Source organism: Chelonia mydas, chromosome 8 (genome assembly GCF_015237465.2).
Source record: "Chelonia mydas isolate rCheMyd1 chromosome 8, rCheMyd1.pri.v2, whole genome shotgun sequence".
Classification (NCBI taxonomy): Eukaryota; Metazoa; Chordata; order Testudines; family Cheloniidae; genus Chelonia; species Chelonia mydas.
Genome location: NC_057854.1, coordinates 23355022 through 23378307, shown reverse-complemented (window position 1 = coordinate 23378307; position 23286 = coordinate 23355022). Strand labels below are relative to the sequence as shown.

The window sequence follows — 23286 nt, the reverse complement described above, 5'->3', positions numbered from 1 at the left end:
CTGGCGGCAGGCGAGCTCCCTCCCACCCGCGCTTCAGGCCATCCGGTAGAGCGCGGGTCCGCTGCTCTATCTGGACGTTTACCTTTCTGCCACGCATCCGTCTCCGCCGGAGAACTGGCACGGTTTAGAGGGCAGGATGGTAGAGCGGCTCCGGAGATGGACAGGACTGCTCCGGTGTCTGTCTCTTCGAGGGCGGGCACTGGTGCTCAATCAACTAGTCCTGTCCATGCTCTGGTACTGGCTCAACAGCCTGGTCCTGGCCCCAGATTTCCTGGCCAACCTCCGGACGTTGATTCTGGAGTTCTTCTGGTCAGGACTGCACTGGGTCTCTGCACGGGTTCTCCATCTACCCCTGGAGGAGGGAGGGCAGGGCCTGAAGTGTCTCCGCACTCAGGTCCATGTCTTCCGCCTCCAGGCCCTGCAGAGGCTCCTTTATGGTGTAGGTAGTCCGGCGTGGAGTGTACTGGCACACGCCTTCCTGCACCGCTTCCGAGGGCTCCGATATGACCGGCAGCTCCTTTACCTCCATCCGAGGGGTCTTCCGCGAGACCTCTCCGGGCTGCTGGTCTTCTACCAGGACCTCCTCCAGACCTGGAAACTGTTCACAGCGACCAGGTCCATGGCGGCCTCCATGGGGGAAGATCTTCTCGCGGAGCCCCTGCTACACAACCCCCAGCTCCGTGTGCAGGTGGCGGAGTCCCCCTTGGTGCACCAGAGGTTGGTCCTGGCAGAAGTTACCAGAGTCGGAGACCTCCTGGACTACAACCAGGGAGGCTGGCTGGATCCCCTGACGCTCGCTCAGCGCATAGGGCTCTCCAGACCTCGTACTCCCCTGCACGTACTGCAGGAGGTGAGGGCCGCTTTGCTGCCCTCTGCTCGGGTTTACCTCGACCAGGTCCTATGAGAGGGCACGCCCCGCCCACCCTCCACCCCAGGCCCTCCGGACCTTTTCATCAGGCCCCTGCCCCGTGGACCTGACCGACCCCCCCACCCCTTCACCGCGAGCCAGCTACGCGAGCTGCAACCGGTCCAGTTCCAGACCGCGCCAAGGAAACATCTCTACATGCTCGTGCTCCACACCCTTCACGTCCTCACACTCACGTCCCGCCCTGACACAAAGTGGCGGGACCTCCTGCCACCTCTAGAGGTTGAGGAGCCCCGGTGGGCCAGCCTATATTCCACCTTAGTCCCGAGGCCCGCCGGGGATATCAGTTGGTGGCTCCTTCACGGGGCCGTGAGCACGGGCGTGTACTTGGCGCAGTTCACCCCAATCCCAGACACCTGCACCTTTTGCGGCGTGAGGGAAACCCTGGCGCACGTCTACCTGGAGTGCGCCAGGTTGCAGCCCCTATTCCGGCTCCTCACAAATATTTTGTTAAGATTTTGGTTGCACTTTTCCCCTCACCTCCTTATCTATGCACTCCCTGTCTGTGGCCCCGCTAAGTCGCAGGACCTCCTGGTCAACCTCCTCCTGGCCCTGGCTAAAGTGGCCATCTATAAAACCAGGGTGAGGAGGTTGGCCAATGGAGTCTCCTGCGACTGTGGGGCCTATTTCCAATCCTCTGTCCGTTCACGCCTCCGGGCAGAGTTCCTCTGGGCGGTGTCCACTGACTCCCTTGACGCCTTTGAGGAGCGGTGGGCACTGTCCGGGGTTCTCTGCTCGGTGTCCCCGTCCGTTTCCCTTCGTTTGACCGCACTCCTGTCCCTGTTGTTCATTAGTTGTCCCCCGTAATTATTTGGCTTTGCCCGCCCACTTCCTGGATGCCAATAAGGCTACTCTGCTGTACCCAACTGGCCTGGGTCTATCACAGATGACATGTTCTCCATTTGTATAATTCTTAACTTACCTTTAATGGAGACATCAGTGAATTGTGGAGCAATCGCTGAATGTGATTGCCTAGCCTGTGTGGCTCACATCTCACTGGTGTGTGACTTTACTTTTCATGTCTATGCAGATGGCTAAATGTGAGGCAGTTGTGCTAAGGGAAAAGTGCATATAGGCCTCATTGCTGAAGCTTCAGCCAACACAGGGTGATGCACTCTTCCAATCATGACAGCGGAGGGGCTACATGAGTTGCACTCACCCCAGACATGAAGGTGGTAGGAGACAAGAGAGAAACTTCAATCCTGCAGCTAAGAGAAATTTCTCCATCCATTCAGCAACTAGAAAGTGAGAGAGACATAACTGTTCATTTGCCACCCCCTGCAGCTAAGCAAGGGGGTGAGTTAAACAGCATGTTCAGAGTTACGGGGAGGTCCTAGAAATGCAGTGTAATTCATACCTCTAATTCATAGTCTTAGCCTGTCACAAGATGATGAGATCAAATTTTCATTCTGAGCTTGCTGAGCTACTCATTTAGATTTTATTATCTTTGGGGTCAGGGAGGTGTGTCTATGTATATGTAAAACACCTAGCACATTTGGGCATTCATTTTGATTGGGACCTGTAGTCACTACTGAAATAGGAACAAAGAGTAATCATAGATGCTGTGCAATATGAATTTGGGCTACGATGTGGAACAGCAACAGCATTAATGGCACTGCTGGACCACTTGCTGCTCACTTCCTCTTCATGTTCGAGGCGTGCTTCTTTGACCTTGTCTTCCCAAATAAAAGCATCTAGCATATCATAAAACAAGGAAAAAACAACCCATCATTCGCATATACCATGCAGTTGCAAACAAAAATCTATACATAGTTTATCTTGCGGAAAGATAAATGGAGAAAGAACCACATACGACATCATTTAAAACACCACTGGAGATTATTTAGACAACACAATGAGGGGTGCAGTATGAAAAATTAATAGGATAGAAAAAGTAGGCTCTACATGCAGATTTCATGTTAGCACTTCTTATACTAGTCTCTTATTAGCATTACAAGCGTAGTAACTTGATTCAAATTGAATAAGTTTAATATTTTTTCTATCCTACGGTGTTGTTCATACTTCACAATCACATAATGAAGAGTTAAATAACATTAAAATCATTCACTTCTGGATCTGACGTATTGGGTTTTCTGTAAGTTTGCACATGGCAAATGTGACTAGCAGCTTCTAATTAAGCCAGTTTAGCTGCTGAGATATTCAAAAGTAGTTAGAAATCAGTAGACCACCTAATCAAGGTTTTTATTTCTATATATAAAAGGAAGTAAAATAAGATGTTATCTTATTGTATAAGATTTTTATATTTTACAAATATTATTTTACTTCCTTTTCACATCAAGCAGATTTAGCTGTTAAGTAGAAGCACGTACATGTTTCCCCACATCTTCAAATGTTGGTACAAGCCTTGTGGGCCTGCTGACTCTGCTGCCCTTGTGAGAGTGAAATGTGTGTGACAGCTGAAATCTGTAATGTAATTGTTTTTTTGGAATCCTTCCAGACCTAACTGGAAGCTTTACTTTCTTCTAGTGCTTGTAAAGCTGGACTCTAATGTGAAACATGCTCCCCCTAACGTCTGTCTCATAGAAATTCTTCTTCTTAAAAGTTTCTCTGTCTTCTGTTTGTAGTTAAACATATACATTTTACAGTGTGTGTATTTATTTGTGTGTATATCATGAAGATGTCAGAAGCAACTCCATAGTTAAGGTTGCATTCAGATTTTCACTTTAAATCAGGATTCAAATTCTTGGCCTCAATTCTCAGATACGGGAATGAAGTGTTTTAGACAGGAAGTGAGGGTGGGAAGGAAAAGTAGCTTTTTAAGCTGCCTTTGAGTTCTGGGGAAGGCAGGACCTGCCTGGCCCTGGTGTAAGTTAAGTCCACTCAGTTTTGCTCTAATGTATGCTCTGCTTCCTGTGGTCCCCAGAAAGCAGACATTAGCCATTGTACATTATACTCCAGCAATAACCTCAGTCAGCCCTTAACATGCCCCTGTATTGCAGGAACTGGGACCAGAGCCTTATGCTAGCCAGGGAGACCTCTTGCAAGCGGCTATTCTTATGGGGCCTTAGTGTAAGTGAGAATTTGGGGTCCTTGTATTTACCACATAAATGTATCAATTTAGTATAAATATGAATGCCTGGAAGAGTGGCATGGATGGTGTGTGATAGGCTTGGGCCCCATCAGGCTGTACAGGTAAAATGCCCTGCTGCAATGCTTTTGCTGTGACTTAGGGCACAGGAACGCGCCTTCTTGGTATGTGATACCAGGTGGAGAAGGCAGGGAAACACTCCCTCTCCTCCTGTGGGATCCTCCAGCCCTGACACCACTCCCATCTGAGCCGCCCCTCTCCTCCCCCCCATGAAATGCTTGGAGTCAAGTGAACGTTGTGGGCACCAGCATGTCGGGTATAAATGTATATTAAGTCTGTCTCTCTTCTCTCTCCCCTCCCCCAGGTAAGAAACTAAATAAATAAGGTTCTCTCCATTTGTGTTTTTGAAGGTCATGAAACCAAGGCCATGCTGAATAACAGTGGGCCGCGCTACAAACGCAGCAAGATAGAACGGCGCATGAACATTGATATTTTCTTTTGTGTGGGGCTTCTGTTCATCATGTGTCTTATCGGAGCACTAGGTATGGAGCAACAGTGAAAATCTCCTCTTCCATTTGAAATGTTTGGTTTTCTTTGTGGTGATTAAGATTTGTTCTTATTAGGCGTGTGTATGTTCCAAAACTTAGATCTGATCACCTTTACTCTGGGGAACTTAACTGAAATTTCAGGGTTGATGCATATCTTTATAATGGGTTTGAATCAAAATCTCAAATCTGAATAATCCCAAATGTGGGAGGAAATTCAGTTGTGGGTATGAATTTTCATCTCCAGTTCTAGTAGGATTTGCTAGATGCTAATCGTGGAAGAGGTCATCTTCACTGCATTGCAGAAAGCTGCAGAACAGGCTTGCATTCCAGTACTGACTGTGATCCTATCCTAGTCAGAGCAGGATCAATACATTTTCTTAACTCTAATGAATAAAGGGCCAAAGTTGGAGCCCAGTGAGTTTTCCATGGGCCATGACTTTACAGAGATTACAAAGGCTCCTGTAGGTTTCTTGTGGTTTCTAAACATTTTCACTAAACTGCAGCACAGCCATGAAGTTGCCTAGTGCTACAGCTTTGATGTAGTTCACACACACAGAGTTGTATCGTACCATACTGAAGCCCTAACAAGTGTCCAGGTAGCTGCCCATGAGAGCTGTAATGAGACATACAAGCAAGCCATTAGATTAGTACTTCTAGAAGTAAGGGAGCATCAGAAAATAGGAATCTGTTTAAGACGAACAGTAGAACTGAGTAAATCCCTTTTTAATTTTGCCACTTCATGTTGGAATGAGCTTTTTTTTGGCTTAGAAATGGGATTTCAGTTTAACAGCTGAGTTGTATGCATATGAGAGAGATTTTATTTTCATTGTTCCTGGGCTGCTGTCATTTAGATTTAGACTCTTGTATTTGTCATGCTCATGTGCAGAGACCCCTGAGTAGCAAAATCCTTTAAGTTCCAATTTGATGTGTGGACACAGATGCAAAAAGTCAACATTTAAAAACCAATTTATCTGCTTATCTTAAAAAAGATAAGAATTAAACATGAAATGTTCATACAGTGAAACACATAAAACAGTAATAAATCCACTAGATTTCATCCTCTTAAAATGACCTTCAGCGTCAACAGTGGTTTAGTAGTTTGTTTTATGTGATAAAATTGTTTGAATATAGGATTTCAGAAAAAAAATATTACTGATGATTTAGTGATCGGTATCTTGCTTGCAGATAACATAATATTAGCAAAACTTGGGGGAGTAGCTAACTCATGAGTGTGGTAATGGGATAATCATCCTTGTTCAAATATGATAAGGTCTCTAGCAGCCAAAGCTGTTGCTATCTGACAGGTGTTTTCATGGCCAGTGTAAACGAGGGAATAGTCCCACTATTGTGGGGAACTTTCCTGGCTTCTGTACTACCCCGGTGAAGTGGGCTAGCGAAAGGATCTGAGTCCTCGTTCCTGCTTCCTTTACCCAGTGGCCTCCCTGCCCTTGAGGACTCCCCTTCCACTCTCCTGTCTGGCAGAGTCCTCGTAACTCCAACAAGGCTGGACCCAGGATTCCTGGAGGGCTCGACCCCCAACCCTGCTGTGGTCACCTAGGGGCTAGGGTGTCCCCACTCTGGGGTACTCTCTCTGTACTGGGCACTTCTCTAACCCACTGATCATTACATACAATTTGAAGCAAATGCAAGTTATTTAATCAAAAATTAATTTTAAAAAGAATAAGGGAAAATGGGAAAGGTTAAAGGAAACACATCAACCTGCTCTGTGGCAGGGAACATCACAAACAGTGTCTCTGGAATGTCAGGGTAGTTCACAGCCTGTTCCTTGTAAGTCCCAGGCCTCCTTCTCAGGCCCTGGCTGTGCTGCAGGGATGCTGTGGGTTGGACACTCACTCTGGTGGTGGCCACACGCTCTCAGGCTCTAGGTGGCAGGGCCCTTCTTCCCAGGGTTGCCCCCGCCCCGTCAGGGTTACCAATCCCCCTCCAAGTCTGGCCTGCAGAGCCTCCTGGCTGAGGCGTCTCCCTGTGCTGGGCCCACTGCCCAGGGTCCCCCCTCGCTCTCCCCAGCAGCTCACGACACCCGGCTCCGGACTGCTTCAGCCCCAGCCCCAGCTCCACTCTGTCTCAGCTCCAGCTCCACTCTGCCTCCAGCTCCCTGGGCTGCTTCTCTTGCCCCTCTGGCTCTGGTTGCTACAGCTCTGCTCCCATGACAGGTCTGCTCTGCAGGCTGCTTCTGTGACTCTGCTCCCAGCACTGACCTGCTTCATGGGCTGCTTTTCTGGCCCCTCTGGCTCTGGTTGCTGCAGCTCTGCTCCCAAGGCAAGTCTGCTCTCTCTGGGCTGTGCCTCTGGCTTTGGGGCTGCAGCTCTCCTCCCAGAACTGGGTCTGCTCTCTCTGGGCTGCTTTTCTGGTCCCTCTGGATCTGGCACAGCTCTGCTCCCCAGCTCAGCTTGGGCCCCTGCTTTCTCCTTAGCTCAGCCCCACTCTGACCCAGGCAATTCCAGCTCACACGGAGGACGGGACCTCCCTGGCCTCCTGACTCCCTGATTAGCCTGCCCGCCTGTCATTCAGGCTGATACCTGGAGCATTGGCCTCTCCCCATTGTTCCTAGAGACTGTCAATCTCAGGGTCCTGAATCCCCATCGACCCTTTCCCCTTTTAGTACTGGGAGCTAGCAACTAAAACACCCCCACTGAATGTTAGTAAAGGGGCAACAGTCCCCTTACACTAGCATAAAACAATTTGGGAGTCTCTATCCAGTTCTTAGTAGGACAGATGTCCACATCACAAAAACTGCTTCCACAATTGGCATTAATAGCATCTTCTTCAAGAGTGTCAGGAAAAAGGCCAAGATAAAGGCCTGAAGAGTGAAGTACTAGAGGATTTGCCTTTTGAAATGGGTCTGGAGCCACAGACAGTGCAGGGGAAGCTTGTGTTCCTGCTGACTGCCTGTACAGTATCAAACTACACTAGTTCTGTATGGAAATTCAGTTTCCAGTGCTGTTAAGCTAACAGCATTCTTGAACAACATGCATATCTGGGAGGCCAGAAAGAAAGATTTTGCAGTAGTCATGGCAGGAAGCAATGAAACCTTGAACAAGAGATTTGTCTTCAGGAATGGAAAGAAAAGGACAGAGATCTTGGAGAAACTGAGGAGGAAGACCCATCCATTTCTGGATGTGGCCTAAGACTAGTAAATAAAGGGAGAGGGAGGAATCTAAAATAAATGCCAAACTGCAGGACTGAGTCATGGGGAGCGTGAATGGTAGTGTCAACAGTAAAAGAAGGGGGGAAGTGAAGAAGTTTAGAAAGGAAGAGAATAACTTCAGTTTTGGCCACATTAAATCTCTGTCTCCACTGACCTCTTTAACTTGAGTCATTAGTATAGCTGATACTTGAATCTGTGTAAGCAAATGGAATCACCCAGAGACAGAATGTAAGTGAGAAGAGCAAAGGGTAAAGAAAAGAGCTCTGGGGAAACTCCCACAGACCGTGGGAGAAGGGAGGAGGAAGAGGATTCCCTAAAGGATACCCACACTTAAAGTTTACTACTAATCTAACCTTTATAAAAATGTGCAATGGTGTTCTACATTAATGGTGCAGTTTACAGTAGACTTACAGCATTGCTTGGGGCCATTGCTGTGGAATATTTTTCCTTTTTAACAAGAGTATAAGAAATAGAATATTCCAGAACTCTTGCCCCACCACTGTTTTGCTCAGCTTACTCCACTAAAATAGTGTTGATTTTGTATAGGTCATGGCATTTGGAATGGGAATTTTTCAGAACGCCCACCATACGAAGTCCCAGACGTGAATGGCAACTACCTTTCCTCAGCTCTTGCTGGTTTCTACATGTTCTTGACAATGATAATCCTATTACAGGTAAAACAGAAATTTTAGAAAAGCTGTAGCTTTGGAAATGGTGATATAATGGCTGGCAAGCAGATGTCAAGTTACACCCTCTTGATAGTTGAATTTATTTTTAAAACTTTTGTAAAGATACTATAGTATTTTACAGAAATTTTTACAGAAATTGGACCATTACTGTAGAATGCTTAAATGATAACAGCCTTTTGTGTATTTGTAAATAAAGATCACATGGTAGAGAACCAGCTGCTATATACATCAGGTGGAAGCATCTTTTTATCTTGAAAGCTTCTTAAGTTTTAGGGTTCTACAGCATCTGAAAACCCATACTTAGTTACAGTCAATTCACGATAGTCACTATAGTATGGGTATGTAGGTATGTATATACCCACAATTATATATATTTAAGATACAGTCCTTTTTTTATTTCTTCTGACCCTTCCCTAGTGTATTGATATGAAGGCGGTGGTAATATCATTAAACTAGTTCCAGAATTGATCGCATGCACACGAAGGAGGACAATTCCGTCAGTATGTTAGAACTGTCAGTGTTTTCTCCCCTGATTCAGAATCAGAATTCTACTTAGTAGCTCAAGGAAAGGGTGAAACAAAAATTTTTGTACATTTTACCAACAGGGAATAATAACTAGATAAGGCTGTGTTGGCGTGGAAAAAGAAGATAAATTAGAACTGGGAGACCATATATCTAAGTCTGATTAAGCCTAACTGAGAACATTTTATGGAATGGGGATTTATTTTTCATATTTATTATTATAGCCACTGAGATATAAACAGACAGAATTTGTTTAACATGAATAAAATATGAGGACAACTTTCTGAGCTGTTGGTAGAATCCCTAGGGAAGTTATGCATTATTTCTGAAACAGAATACTTGTACATTTTGGGAATTTAGAGGTTTTTGGGGGTATAACAGGAGAGGGGAAAGTGGTAAACAAAGCAGTTACTTGTGAAATGTATTTATATTAAGAGTTGAAAAATATGCTAGTCCATCCTATTTTAGGAGCAATCTGAGAAAGATGCACCTTGACCTAGAAACACATTTTGGATAGTGTTGTGAATCCCATCTGAGCAGTTCCAAATATAGCACCTCTTGACCCACATCCACCGCACCTATCCATAGGGTGCTATTATGTGTACAGCATCATTCCACTTCTGGATGGCTGTTTCTGGCACCATAGCCTCAGTCCTAGAATATGAATTTCCTGGTAGTATACCATTCCCATAGATACATGTTTAGTGAGAGTCAGCAGATGCATGAACATTATTTTCTGTGCTTATGGTCAAGATGCTACATCATGGAGGTCACAGCGCTTCGGTGAGGGTGACCATGACCTATAAATTCCCTGTGAATTACAGGGACAGTGAAAATCTCCCTGCCACTGAGTTAATAAGACTTAGACTCCAGAAAGAACAGGTTCTTTTTCTTCTCCATAAAGTGTCATGACTGCAACTGACATGGGACTTGACTGATAGTGAAAAGTACAGCGAGAAAAAAGACCCACCACTGAGGTTCTAACATCTTGTGGAACATTCTTCTTCCAGATTTTAATCCCCATTTCTCTCTACGTGTCCATCGAGTTCGTCAAGCTGGGCCAAGTTTTCTTAATTCACAGTGACATTGATCTGTATGATGAAGATGTAGATTTGCCCATACAGTGCCGAGCCCTAAATATCACTGAAGATCTGGGGCAAATCCAGTACATTTTCTCGGATAAAACTGGGACGCTAACAGAGAACAAGATGGTGTTTCGGCGCTGTACTGTCGATGGAAATGAGTTTTCACATCAGGAAAATGGTAAAACACAAAGAAATATTATTGTATTATGAGCCTACTATACCTACTGTACCTTAGTGGCTTAGTGTTTCATTTTGTGGTTTGTTTGGGGGTTTTTTGTTTTGTTTTCTTTGTCTTATTATAAGGTTCACTAGAGAGTGGAAGTTTTTAAAATTATTGTGAAGCCACACAACTAATCTTCATATTCCCACATCAAGCACCTCAGCCTCTGTTCTATTGTGATCAACAATTCAGGACTGCAAGGAAGAAATATCCTCTTAAATTCACCTCGCTGCAGTAACTGCCACCCCTACCTTTCCCTGATTCTTACTAAGTGAGATAAGTGGTAATTAAACTCAGTGGGTCCAAAAGTAATTACCATACAACCATCTGGGTAATGTGAAAGGTAGGAACAATTATGCGTTTGCTAGAAACGGGCCTAAACTACAAAGTCCATATCTGAAGTTCCCCAGAGTTTGCAGGTATTGGAATCTGGGTTTTTTGGCTAGGTCCATTTGCTGATAGTTACTTTTTCATTAATAAATACTGTTATGGATTTTGTTAAAACCTCATTGAAACTGATGGGTGTGAATGCTGTCTTCATTTAAGATAGCTGTAAGAGATAGTTAAGGAGCCCCACCTAAAAATAGGAATAAACTCACACCATATAGGCGGAGGGCACAATGTGTGTGTGAGTGAGAGAGAGAGAGAAGCTGACGTACAGACAAACTGAACACACGGACAGACAAACTGAAGCAAGACATACTGAGAGAGCCTGGTCAAGCACAGTCTATGGCCCTGAAAGAAGCTAGAGAATGGGCTTCTGGGTCTGGTGCTGGCTAAAGATGCTTGGGACTGTAAGCAAAGAATGTGTCTTGTTTTGGTTCCTTCTGCATTCAGAGATGCAGGATTCTGTATGTTCCTTTTAAATAAATAAGTTTGTCTCAAAGAAAACACCAGACCTCATCGTCAGTTTTTACACCCAACTGCAACCCCCTCAGGGCCGCAAACTTTCACAAACCACTTGGGTCAAAAAAGGATAACAGTACTATTGGTCTAATCTCGCAGTCCTTGCTAAGGCAAAATTCCCATATGACGGCAACTCCCTTTCATGTTGTATTCTTCAGTGGGAGTTTTTCCTGTGTGGGTAATGCAAAATTAGGCCCAAAGTACTTTATTATGCATATAACTGCTCCACCTCTACATTATATTTAGAATGTCATTATGCTGGCCAGCATCTGCCAAATAGATTTTCATGCTCTGTGAGTGAAAACATTACCAAATTTGTGAATTACCATAGTTCATTCTTCTCTTCCACTGAACTGCAAAAAGTGCAGCTAAAGATATTTTAGTTAACAGAAGTCCATAAAAGTGATCAGTTTCTTGTTTGGTTTGGTTTGGTTTGTAATGATAAACATTTCAGTGGGAGGCTTGCCAAGAAACTGAACTATGCATGGAAGTTTTTTTCTGGTGATGGTTTAGAGATTGTGTGATGGGTCTCCAGTGTACAACCTGGAACTGTGGGACTGCTGTGCCCTCTTAATGCTCCAGCCTGGGCTGTCTCTCAGGATGTTTTGCCAGTGACAAGCAGCAAACCCCTCCAGATGTTATAATCACTCAGTCAACAATATGCAGGGACTCACCCAGCTAAATTCAATAAATGCTCTCTAAGCCAGTGGTTCTCAACCAGGGGTATGTGTACCCTGGGTGTATGCAGAAATCTTCCAGGGGATACATCAACTCATCTGGATATTTGCCTAGTTTTACAACAGACTACATAAAAAGCACTAGTGAAGTCAGTACAAACTAAAATTTCATACAGACAATGACTTATTTATACTGCTTTATATACTATAAACTGAAATGTAAGTACAATATTTATATTCCAATCAATTTATTTTAATATCAGATGGTAAAAATGAGAAAGTAAGTACATTTTCAGTAATAGTGTGCTGTAACACTTTTTTGTATTTTTATATCTGATTTTGTAAGCAAGTAGTTTTTAAGTGAGTTGAAACTTGGGGTACACAAGACAAATCAGACTCCTGGAAGGGGTACAGTAATCTGGAAAGATTGAGAGCCACTGCTCTAAGCCACTCATGAACCATACACAGAGAAATACCAGCAAATCCCCCCAGGCTTCCACCCCAGAAATGTACCTGCTCAAGATCTTCTCTTGAACAATGCAAGCTCATTAATTAGTTCAACACTTCATCAAAGGATAGTGGACATGTACCAGCCTTTGTAATCTGAGTAGATTCCCCACGCACTCTAGACAAACTCACTGGTAAGGATAAAACATTAAAATAAGTTTATTAGCTACAGAAAGATTTTAAGTGAATATAAGAGTTAGGCATAGAGATCAAAGTTGGTTACATAAGAAATAAAAATAAAATCACAGTCTATATTCTAAACTTTATCAGACTAAGCAAGATTTGAATCAGTTTTTCTTACCCCACTGGATGTTACAGGTAGGTTACAGTTCTTAATACGCAGGCTGAATTTCCTTCTTAGCCTGAGACCAATTTCCCGAGTTCAAAGTCTTTGTCTTCCCAGTGTTCTTGTTGCCTTCAGAGTAGGTGGGGGAGGAGAGAGGCCGTGGCTGTTGTCACCATCCCCAATTTATACTCCCCCAATCCATGTGCACGGAAAGATAGTGTCCCAAACATGGAGTCAGAGGTCACCTGTTCTAAATGCCCTGCTGAGACACTGGGTCTACGTCTATGTGTTTCAGGAGGGGCCCTCTGGGAGAATGGATTCTCCTTAATGGGCCATCAACATCTGGCTGGCTATCCCTAATGTAAATCTGGCTTGGAGGTGTTAGTTGCTCTTTTGTTGCTACTGAAAGGCTGTGGGTGTCTCCCAGACTCACAACATATTTCAGTAACAAACATATAGCAAACTCCATAACTTCACATACAGTGGTAATGCATACAATTCAACAGGGTAGTAATATTCCACAGATCATGACTTCTCAATTGATACCTCACAAGGCATGCTTTGTACAAAACATATAACAGTGGTGAATATGTGAGTACAGGGTGTCATTTTGAGGTTCAGAGTGTCACAGATTATCAGAGTTAGTAATAATAATAATAAAAATAAAATCTTCTAATTAATACTGCTAATAACAAGAAAAGATTAGGCAAGATATTGGTTTCTCTCTTCCAGCCAAACGCCTGGAGACCCATAAGGAACTGGACTCAGATGATGAAGACTGGGCAAGATATCAGCATTTCGCTCTTCCTGTTATCAAGATAGAGAAACCAGACACTTTAAAACAGAAAAACACTAAGCCCATGAGGAGGTGCCAAAGTGCCCGAGCACGTTTTCAGGGACATGCAAGGAAGAAATCATTGGGGCGTTGTGACAGCCTTCAGTCTCAAGTGGCGTTCAGCAGTACCATAGTGAGTAACTTCAGATTAGGTCAATATGTTTTTGGGATCTCTGCTTTATGCAGTTTTTTGAAGGGAGGAGGGAGCTGAAAAGAGTCAATGAAATAGCACTCATTTACTAGATTGGGAACAAGGAAACTGTAACCTGCTACTTGCCAAAGAATGCTACATGGTCACCTCAGATGAATTTCAGTCTATTACACTACATCATGAAAAAGTGACAAATTGAGCCACCCAGGAGAGTTACCAGTATCTTGTTATTCTGTCAGAAGAGAGGTCTCACACTTCACTACAGATAAAATACAGTGAACATAGTATGGTTTTTAGTACAAAGTTAAAAATTATAAAATTTGAGTTTTATATAAAATGTAGTTCCAAAATAAGGCTGTAATCCTACAAAATGCTGAGCACTCTGGTCTCAATCCAGCAAAATACTTAGTCACATCCTTAATTTCAAGTACACGAGTAGTCCCATTGACACCAGTGGGACTATGCACATGCTTAAAATTAAACACGAGTGCTGATCGAAAACTTCCAGAATTTCACCACAAGTTTGTCAGAACTTCAACAGAAAAAATGGGTCAACATTTTCCGTTATAATTTTTGCAAAAATTTTGTCCTATTTTTGTGACCAGCTGTACAGCAGGTTGAAATTTTTCAAAATTCAGAATTTGGATTTTTTTTTTTAAATTTGAAAAGAACAAAATTTTCCCAAATATTGTTGGGCTTTTTCAATCTGCTCTGTTACACACATATTCAAGTGCTTTATTGGATTTCAGCCAGAGAGCTCAGGACTTTATGGGATCGAACCCTAAGCCGTCATTCTGCAAAGAAGCTCCGGATGGCAATATCTTATGCCCACTGATTCCCAGTGACTTTTCTTTCTGGGATGTGGACTTATGAATGTATTTATTACAAGCTTCTGTCTTGCTAACTCAGTATCTCTGTTATGTAGAAGCAGACATCAGTTAGTATTCTGTTAACTTCTGGAATCTGTTTATTTCATGATAATCTTATTGCTTGCTGGTCTGTTGTCTTCCATCCCATTTTCCCACATAGTACATTGAGAACTTCTCTGTATCTATTTGCTTTATGGATCATGACATTTCAGGTGTGTAAAACATCTCCTTCAAGAGAATTTTTTCCCAGCTACTTTTCCTATTATTGTAAAATCATTGAGTCAGAATCAATAGCTTTGTGCCTCTCTCTCCAATTCTTCTCTGCATTTTTTAAGGGTGGGAATTAAAAAATGTCTCACTTCACTTTGCAAATTCAGTTAAAACTAGGGTTTCCTGCTTCTTGGAGTAGCTAACACTGCAACCCACAAGTGGAGAGGCAATTCTTGATTTAGTCCTAAGTGGTTCTGGTCCAAGAGGTCAATATAGCTGAATGAAAACTACTTTAAAACACCACAGTGAAGCGTCAAATTAATGTATTCCCCAAATTAAAAAAAAAAAACAGGTAGAGGACCAAAAAATGCCACTATGGCTAAACAGCACAGTAAAAGAGGATGTTAGAGGCAAAAAAAAAAGGCATCCTTTAAAAATTGGAAGTCAAATCCTACTGTGGAAAATAGAAAGGAGCATAAACTCTGGCAAGTCAAGTGTAAAAATATAATTAGGCAGGCCAAAAAAAGAATTTGAAGAGCACCTAGCAAAAGACACAAAAACTAACAGCAATTTTTTTTAATGCATCAGAAGCAGAAATCCTGCTGAACAATCAGTGGGGCAAATGGGCAATCAACTTCCCTGAGTGCTAAAGGAGCACTCAGGGAAGACAAGACCATTGCAGAGAAGCTAAATGAATTCTTTGCATGGGTATTCATTGAAAAGGATGTGAGGAAGATTCCCATGCCTGAGCCACTCTTTTTATGTGACAAATCTGAGGAACTGTCCCAGACTGAGGTGTAGTAGAGGAGGTTTTAGAACAAATTGAATAATTAAGCAGTAATAAGCCACCAGGACCAGATAGTATTCACCCAAGAGCTCTGAATAAACTCAAATATGAAATTGCAGAACTACTAACTGTAGTATGTAACCTATCACTTAAATCAGCCTCTGTACCAAATGACTGGAGGATAACTGAAGTAATAACAATTTTTTAAAAAGACTCCATAGGCAATCCTGGCAATTACAGGCCAGTAAGCCTAACTTCAGTACCAAGTCAATTGGTTGAAACTGTAGTAAAGAACAAAATTATCAGACACATAGATGAACATGATATTTTGAGGAAGAGTCAAGCCGGCTTTTGTAAAGGGAAATCATGCCTCACCAACCTATTAGAATTCTTTGAGGGAGTCAACAAGCATGAGGACAAGGGTGATCCGGTGGATAAGTGGACTTTCGGAAAGCCTTTGACAAGGCTTTCTGTCACACTTATGACTGTTTAGTTTACTGAAGAGCCTGGGATAACAGGGAAGGTCCTCTTATGGGTCAGTAACTGGTTAAAAGATAGAAAACAATGGGTAGGAATAAATGGTCAGTTTTCAGAATGGAGAGAGGTGAATAATGGGGTCACCCCTGGATGTGTACTGGGAGTAATGCTGCTTAACATATTCATAAATGATCTGGAAAAGGGGGTAAACAGTGAGGTGGCAAAATGTGCAGATGGTACGAAATTACTCAAGATAGTTAAATCCAAAGCTGACTGCAAAGACTTACAAAGGGATCTCACAAAACTGGGTGACTGGGCAACAAAATGGCAGATGAAATTCAATGTGGATAAATGCAAAGTAGTGGGCACTGGAAAACAGAATCCCAACTACATATGCAAAATGACGGGGTCTAATTTAGCTGTTGCCACTCAAGAAAGCGATCATGAAGTGATTGTGGATAGTTTTCTGAAAACATCTGCTCAATGGGGTGACAGTCAAAAAAGCTAACAATGTTAGGAACCATTAGGAAAGGGATAGATTAAAAAGACAGAAAATATCATAATGCCACTATATAAATCCATGGTACGCCCACACCTTGAATACTGCATGCAGTTCTGGTCACCCCATCTCAAAAAAGATATATTAGAATTGGAAAGGAACAGAGAAGGGCAACAAAAATGATTAAGGGTATGGAGCAGCTTCCATATGAGGAGAGACTAAAAAGACTGGGAATTTTCAACTTAGAAAGGAGGTGACTAAGAGGGGATATGATAGAGGTTTATAAAATCATGAGTGGTGTGGAGAAAGAGAATAAGAAAATGTTGTTTACTCTTTCACATAACACAAGAACCAGGGGTCACCCAGTGAAATTAATAGGCAGCAGGTCTAAAACAACCATAAGGAAGCACTTCTTCACCAATGCACAACCTGTGGATCTCATTGCCCGATGATGTTGTGAAGGCCAAAACTATAACGTGGTTCAAAAAAGAACTAGATACATTCAAGGAGGATAGGTTATACACGAAAATTATAGGGATGCAACCCCATGCTCTGGGTGTCCCTAGCCTCTGACTGCATAGAATCTGGGAGTGGATGACAGGACAGATCACTCTATGATTGCCTGTTCTGTTCATTCCCTCTGAAGTGTCTAGCATTGGCCACTGTCAGAAGTCAGAATACTGGGCTAGATGGACCATTGGCCATTCTTATGTTTTTAGAATTTGTATTTTCCATGTACATTTTCCTGAATCTTTGTATCAAACAGACAAAAGGCAAGACAAAAATCTTTTTTATATAATAATTGACAGGAGTGTCCAAAGGGTCACAAGCTGGGATCCTACTTTTGCGGGGCGGCGGGCTTCTAAATGCCAACTTTCCAAGTGTTGTACCAGCTATGAAAACTGGTAGCCCCAGATAAAAGGAAAACTGAAGAACTTGGCAATGCTGAGAAGAGTGTTTTTTGGATACAGGTTAGCACCGCATCTGCTGTGAGCACCTGCATGTTTGGGGCTGTTGCCAAGAGAAGTGTTAAAGCAGGAGAGCTGATAATATAATAAGTATGCTATGGAATGTGCTGAGCTTCAATGGAAAGTAATAGTGTTGAACAAGAGAGAATCTTCTGTAAATGCCAAATAGGTGTGGAACCAAAAGGAAGTATAAAGAGTTCCTTTTTTTTTTAGTTTAAGCAATGTTCTCTGTATGGTAGGGCTGGCTGGAAAACACCAATTCAATTTTGCAGAAAATGTCAAGGTTTTAACATTGTTTCCATTTTGATGCAAGACAAAGCAAAGACCTTTCAAATTGTTTCATGAGAAAAACGGAGACAAACAGACACTTCCTCTGGATAGCTAATCGTCCACTGGTTAGGGGTATTCACCTAGGAAATAGGAGACCCAGGTTCAAATTCCTCATCTGCCTTTATTTGTACCATTGACTTGAACCTGGGTCTCCCACATTGCAGGTGAGTTGTCTCACTATCTGGCTGTACAGCTAGTCTCCCTCAATCTCAATAATTAAATATTTGTTGACTCAGAAAGAGAAAAAGAGAGAGAGAGACTGTTTCTGTGAGCACTCTCCAACAGACTATAGTCTATTCTGGGGCAAATGGGTCTATTTCACTCATCAGCAGTTCTTTCTGGACCTAAAAAATCTTCCTGATGAAAGGTTAATTAAAACCAACACGTTTCTGTAATGAATCAGCATTTTCCAACAAAACGTGTTTTTGTCAAAAAGTTCCCAACTACCTCTACTATACTGTGATTGCAAAGCCAACTGGAAAGTGGTCTTACATGAATCAGTGATAAGCCGTCTGCATTAGTTACAGTGTATTTGTACCGTTAGTAATCTATTGTCTGGCTATACCGAAAGAAAGACAGGTGATATTTGACATGGGTTTAATCAGGCCACAACTTTATTATTAGAAGTCTGGGACTACCTGGCAGATAAAAGTGTGCAGTGCAGGTAACCCTATGTTTATGCCATAATTACCGAGGGGGCTTTTTACCAGCTCCCCCTCTTTTTCCATCCAGGTCACTCAAGCAAATCCATTGCCGGGACCTTACCATCCACCTCCCGCCCCCGCCGCCTCAAAGGAGGGTTAAGGTGGACTATAATAATGGGGGTTAGCTCCCTGCCATATCAATCATAGGGATCCAACCACCCTATTGGAATGGAACCCCATTTGCTCCTTTACTGTCACCTCTTTTTAAGTCCTTTCCCAAGCCATTTATCTGGTCACTGTATACCTTCCCTATGGAGTTCCTGCACTGGACATCCGCCACAAGGAGGTGCCTGCCATTAGCTTGGTTGTCTCCTCCCCAAACCCAGTCGGGTTCCCAGACATCTCCTAATGCCCTCTTGTATGGGTTTTACACTTTATCGCTATATCTTGAGACGTTTTAGGATTATGGAGCTAGGTGGCTACAAAAATTATCCAAGCTTGAATGTTTTGTGAGTTCATCTGTGCTTGACATGTTTTGCTGTTTTGTTGAAATATGAGACGGTTTCGTCAATTAATATGTTGATGTCAGTATAATTCTGAGAAGGAAACATGATGATGATGGTTCTTTCATGGCATTTGATAGTTAATGAAAATGGAATCTGCTGATCCTGGAGAAAAATATAAACAGCACTGTGTGGTCCATTCTGGAATAGAAATTACAAAGATATGATGCAAGAGGCAGCATAGTCTGCTTTACAGTAGTGTCCTCTATTTGTGCTCCTGCAAATACTTGTGTCCACATTTTTCACCTCATAGTAAGTTTTAGCATATATGACAGCAATTGGATACTGAGCTACCTGTTTCTGGTGCAATTAACAATTACCCCTACAAAATTAAAGATTGAGTTAAAGCCAGATTGAAAATCAGTCTACCTAATCAATTCCCAAGACGAAAGAGAAAGATAGTATTTAAAGTTCAGAATACCTGTCAAGTTTGTAGTGTTTATACCAGTGCCAGGGAATTTGTATTGTCTCTGCATAACTGAAGATCATATGGGTGGGAAAGGAATAAAGAATGGTAAAAAAGCTGTATTTCAGAACGCCCCAGAGAGAGTGTTTTCTGTGTCATTAATTTGTCCCTGTTTCAGTGAGGAAATGGGGAGGCAGGGTGAGGAAGGTGAAAGATCCATCTTATTGAGACGTTTATAGGCGAGAAATCCGATTTCTCTTTCCTCCATGCCACAGATGAAAATGAAAACTAATTCTTTTTGTATCCGTCAAAACCCAGCTTCACTGAGAAACAGCCTGCAGCCCAATCAGAATTACCCATTTCATGCTGGGACCTACAAATGTTCCCTTATGTTGGCCAGCTTCATGGTTTCTATTTGTGTCTCAAGTGGAGAGATGGCCAATTTCTTTTATTAATTTTGTCTCCTGCTGCTGCTGCAACAACTTCTCTGAGCGAAAAAGGCTGCATCAGATCATGTGCTACAAAATAAAAAATAGATCCTGGGTTGGGGAGAGGACTTACTTGTACTATGAAGAATGGAAGGAGAAACGTTACAATATGAAAAGGAATAAATTATGGAAGAAGATAAAAAGAAGATTATTACTGTCCATTTTCCCTTTGCTATGCTTTTTAAATTAAGGTTCTTACAGCTCTCTTGATCTAGATTTAATAAGTCTGCTATTGCATGTCCTATAAATATCACTATTATTAGAAACATTGCTTGAAGACTGGCAGTTTTCATAGTTAACGTCTTTTAAAGTCAGTAACTTATTTTTAATTTTGTATTCATTTAAAGGGACACTCAGATGAAAACTATTAATAAATTACCCTTTAAATCTTAAATGGTCTTACCCATTTTATAAATAATGAACAAGCTTACTAACAATGGCGGGATTTTTAAGTGTTAATTGATTTTTCATTCTTAATGCTGATTGTTTAATTTCTGCATTTCACTCAGCTTGGTCAGTGAAAATAGATGTGTCAGTTTCGCTATCTGTCTCTTATACATTACCATCCAGCTACATGGAAACATATAAATTCAAGCCAACATCTGTTTTCATTTTTTAAGATAATGAAAACTTTTCTTCTAAGCTTCAGTTGTGCACTATCTAGCTTTTCAAACCTGACAGTGTCCTCTTAACATTCAATAACTGTAATACGCAGAGAAATATAGTACAGAAAGTTTCTGCACAAGTAGCATACCTGAGGTTAAATAATTCTTCGTCTGCTGCATGGTGCTGCAGTACTGGATACTAATGATATAGATGCAGTAGAAACTGGATGGCTGGATGATGGACAGGAGCAAGAGAGAGGTGTATGTTATTGTGCTTTGCTGTTGCATGAGTGTACCTTGGGGGATTTGATAAAAAGAGCACAGATACAGCATAAATAGCTAGATGTTCAGTAATCAGTTACTATATTAGAACGTGTATGGATCCTGGAAAAATTTGCTTTAACTTTTGGGATTTTGTATGTACAATTTGTATTTTTTCATTGAAATTATGCAAGTAATAGGGAACCTCAGGTTGTGTTTTTTTCCATTGTGTGATGCTTTAGCAGCCAGTAAACACAAATGCACTGTCTTTGCTGCTGAACATACTTGGTGTGTCTAGATCTTCCACTTATTTCAAAGGAATGTCAGTTTAAATCAGCAACCCCAGAGGCACAAGAGGGTCTCCTGTAGCTGAAAGCTTGATGCATCATCTTATTTTGTCTTTGGGTCTCACTCAAGCTCTGTCCAGTATAATTAGAGAGAGATTTATTTTCAATTATTAGATAATTTTAGAATCTCCATTCACTTTAGCAAGCGGGAGTTAAAATGTAACACATTCAGCTCAGCACAACACAACCCTGAAGGTTATTGATTTATTGTTGTTGCAGATTTGGGAACTTTATAATAATTGTGCCAGATTGAAAGAAGAGAGGGCAATGGCAGAGATGAACTGAGAAGGAAGCTAAATTGTTTTGGCAGTAGTTTAAAGAAGAAATCTAAAAGCCTGGGCTCCTATTTTAAAAGTGGAAGCTCTTATTAAATATGGCCTGAACTAAATTCAAATTTATTAAAAATCAAGTGGGGGCTAGGGATTACAATACCACATCACAGAAATTAATGATCTTTTTTTAAAAATTGAGTGAAAACACTTTGAAGGGTGCGATTGATTTCTTGCATTTTTTGGAAATGACATTAGGGCATGAGAACAAGAAGTGAAATTGACCATACAGAGTGAAGAGCAAAAATTAAACGTAGACCCTGAACTTGCAACTGGATTCATTGGGTGGTCACTTATCCCTATTAAGCATTCCATTTAACTCAATGATCGGGGGTTTCAAGGATCTGCCCATTTAGGTCTGCTTCTGGGTTTAGGGCAATAGTGCAGATTCTATAACATAAATTTTAATGATCTAGGTTCAGATTCTGGCCTGACTTGCACTTTTTGCAAGCCCAGTGAAGTGACCACTTTTCTATTTTGTAGGTTCTTATTCTACCCTCCATCATCATAATATCTGAGCACCTCATTGCACAGTCTCCAAGATGGAGAATCTTCTCTTCTTCAGAAGATCCTTGAAGATTTAATCAGTAATGATAGAATAGAATATCGGGGTTGGAAGGGATCTTAGGAGATCATCTAGTCCAACCCCCTGCTCAAAGCAGGACCAATCCCCAATTTTTGACCCAGATCCCTAAATGGCCCCCTCAAGGATTGAACTCACACCCCTGGGTTTAACAGGCCAATGCTCAAACCACTGAGCTATCCCCGACCTTGACCATCTATTTATGCAACAGTGGGAATTCTATCTTTTTTTCTATATGCTGGGTACAATAGAGTATATAGTTCTGTACAAGCATTTCCTAAGGTGCAGGTCGTACACAATCCCAAATGTGGGGAATCCTTGCTGAATAACTTCTCTTCCAGGAAAAGGATGTGACCCCTGATAACAAGCTGTTGATGAAAGTGAGAAATGCTGCACTCCAGATAGAGTCTTCGGCATCATTTCCATCTGCAAAGGATACCTACTCCTCCACGTCTGTTATGGACTTTTTTCTTGCACTGGCTATCTGTAATACTGTTGTGGTCTCCACAGCAACTGAGCCAAGACAAAGGGTAATCTCACTTTAAATACATAAGGAGAATTGATTTGCTTAAAATCTGTATACTAAAATTGAAAGCTATCTGCAGTGGTAAAAAAGCACTGTTTTGGATTTGCTATATGGTTTTCTATCTTCTGTCTGCAATAACTCCAATGACTGCTATTCAACCATTAAGGTCAGAAGGGCCCATAATGAACATCTAGTCTGACCTCCTGCACGTTGCAGGGCACAGAATCTCACCCACCCACTCGTGTAATAGACTCCTAAACCCTGGCTGAGTTACTGGATCATGGTTTAAAGTTACTGAAAATCATGGTTTAAAGACTTCAAGTTACAGAGAATCCACCATTTACACTAGTTTAAACCTGGGCCCAATGCTGCAGAGGAAGGTGAAAATTCTTTCCCAACCCAAATATGGCCTTCAGTTAGACCAGGGGTTGGCAACCTTCTCCACGCGGCCCATCAGGGTAATCGGCTGGTGGGCCGTGAGACATTGTGTTTGTGTTGACCATCCGCAGGCACGGCCCCACACAGCTCCCAGTGGCCGTGGTTTGCCATTCCCAGCCAACGGCAGCAGCGCAGGCAGATTACCCTGATGGGCCATGTGCCAAAGGTTGCCAACCCCTGAATTAGACCCTCAGCATGTGATCAGACCTACCAGCCAGACATCTGGGAAAGAATTCTCTGTAGAAACTCAGAGCCCTTCCCATCTAGTGTCCCATCACCAGTCATTGGAGATATTTGCTGCTAGCAGTCGCAGATCGTCTACATGCCTTTGTAGGCAGTCTCATCATACCATCCCCTCCATAAACATATCAAGTTCAGTCTTGAAGC

General features: G+C 42.3%; 1 protein-coding gene across 1 annotated transcript in view; it reads left to right on the top strand.

Annotated features, from left to right (window-relative positions):
* ATP10B (ATPase phospholipid transporting 10B (putative)) overlaps window positions 1-23286 on the top strand; it is a 236500-nt gene that overhangs the window by 187752 nt on the left and 25462 nt on the right. Inside the window, exons 7-11 of the mRNA XM_043520957.1 lie at window positions 4385-4516; window positions 8238-8365; window positions 9913-10165; window positions 13316-13551; window positions 22277-22465. Coding sequence (XP_043376892.1) covers window positions 4385-4516; window positions 8238-8365; window positions 9913-10165; window positions 13316-13551; window positions 22277-22465 — 938 coding nt within the window. The remainder of the gene's footprint in view (window positions 1-4384; window positions 4517-8237; window positions 8366-9912; window positions 10166-13315; window positions 13552-22276; window positions 22466-23286) is intronic.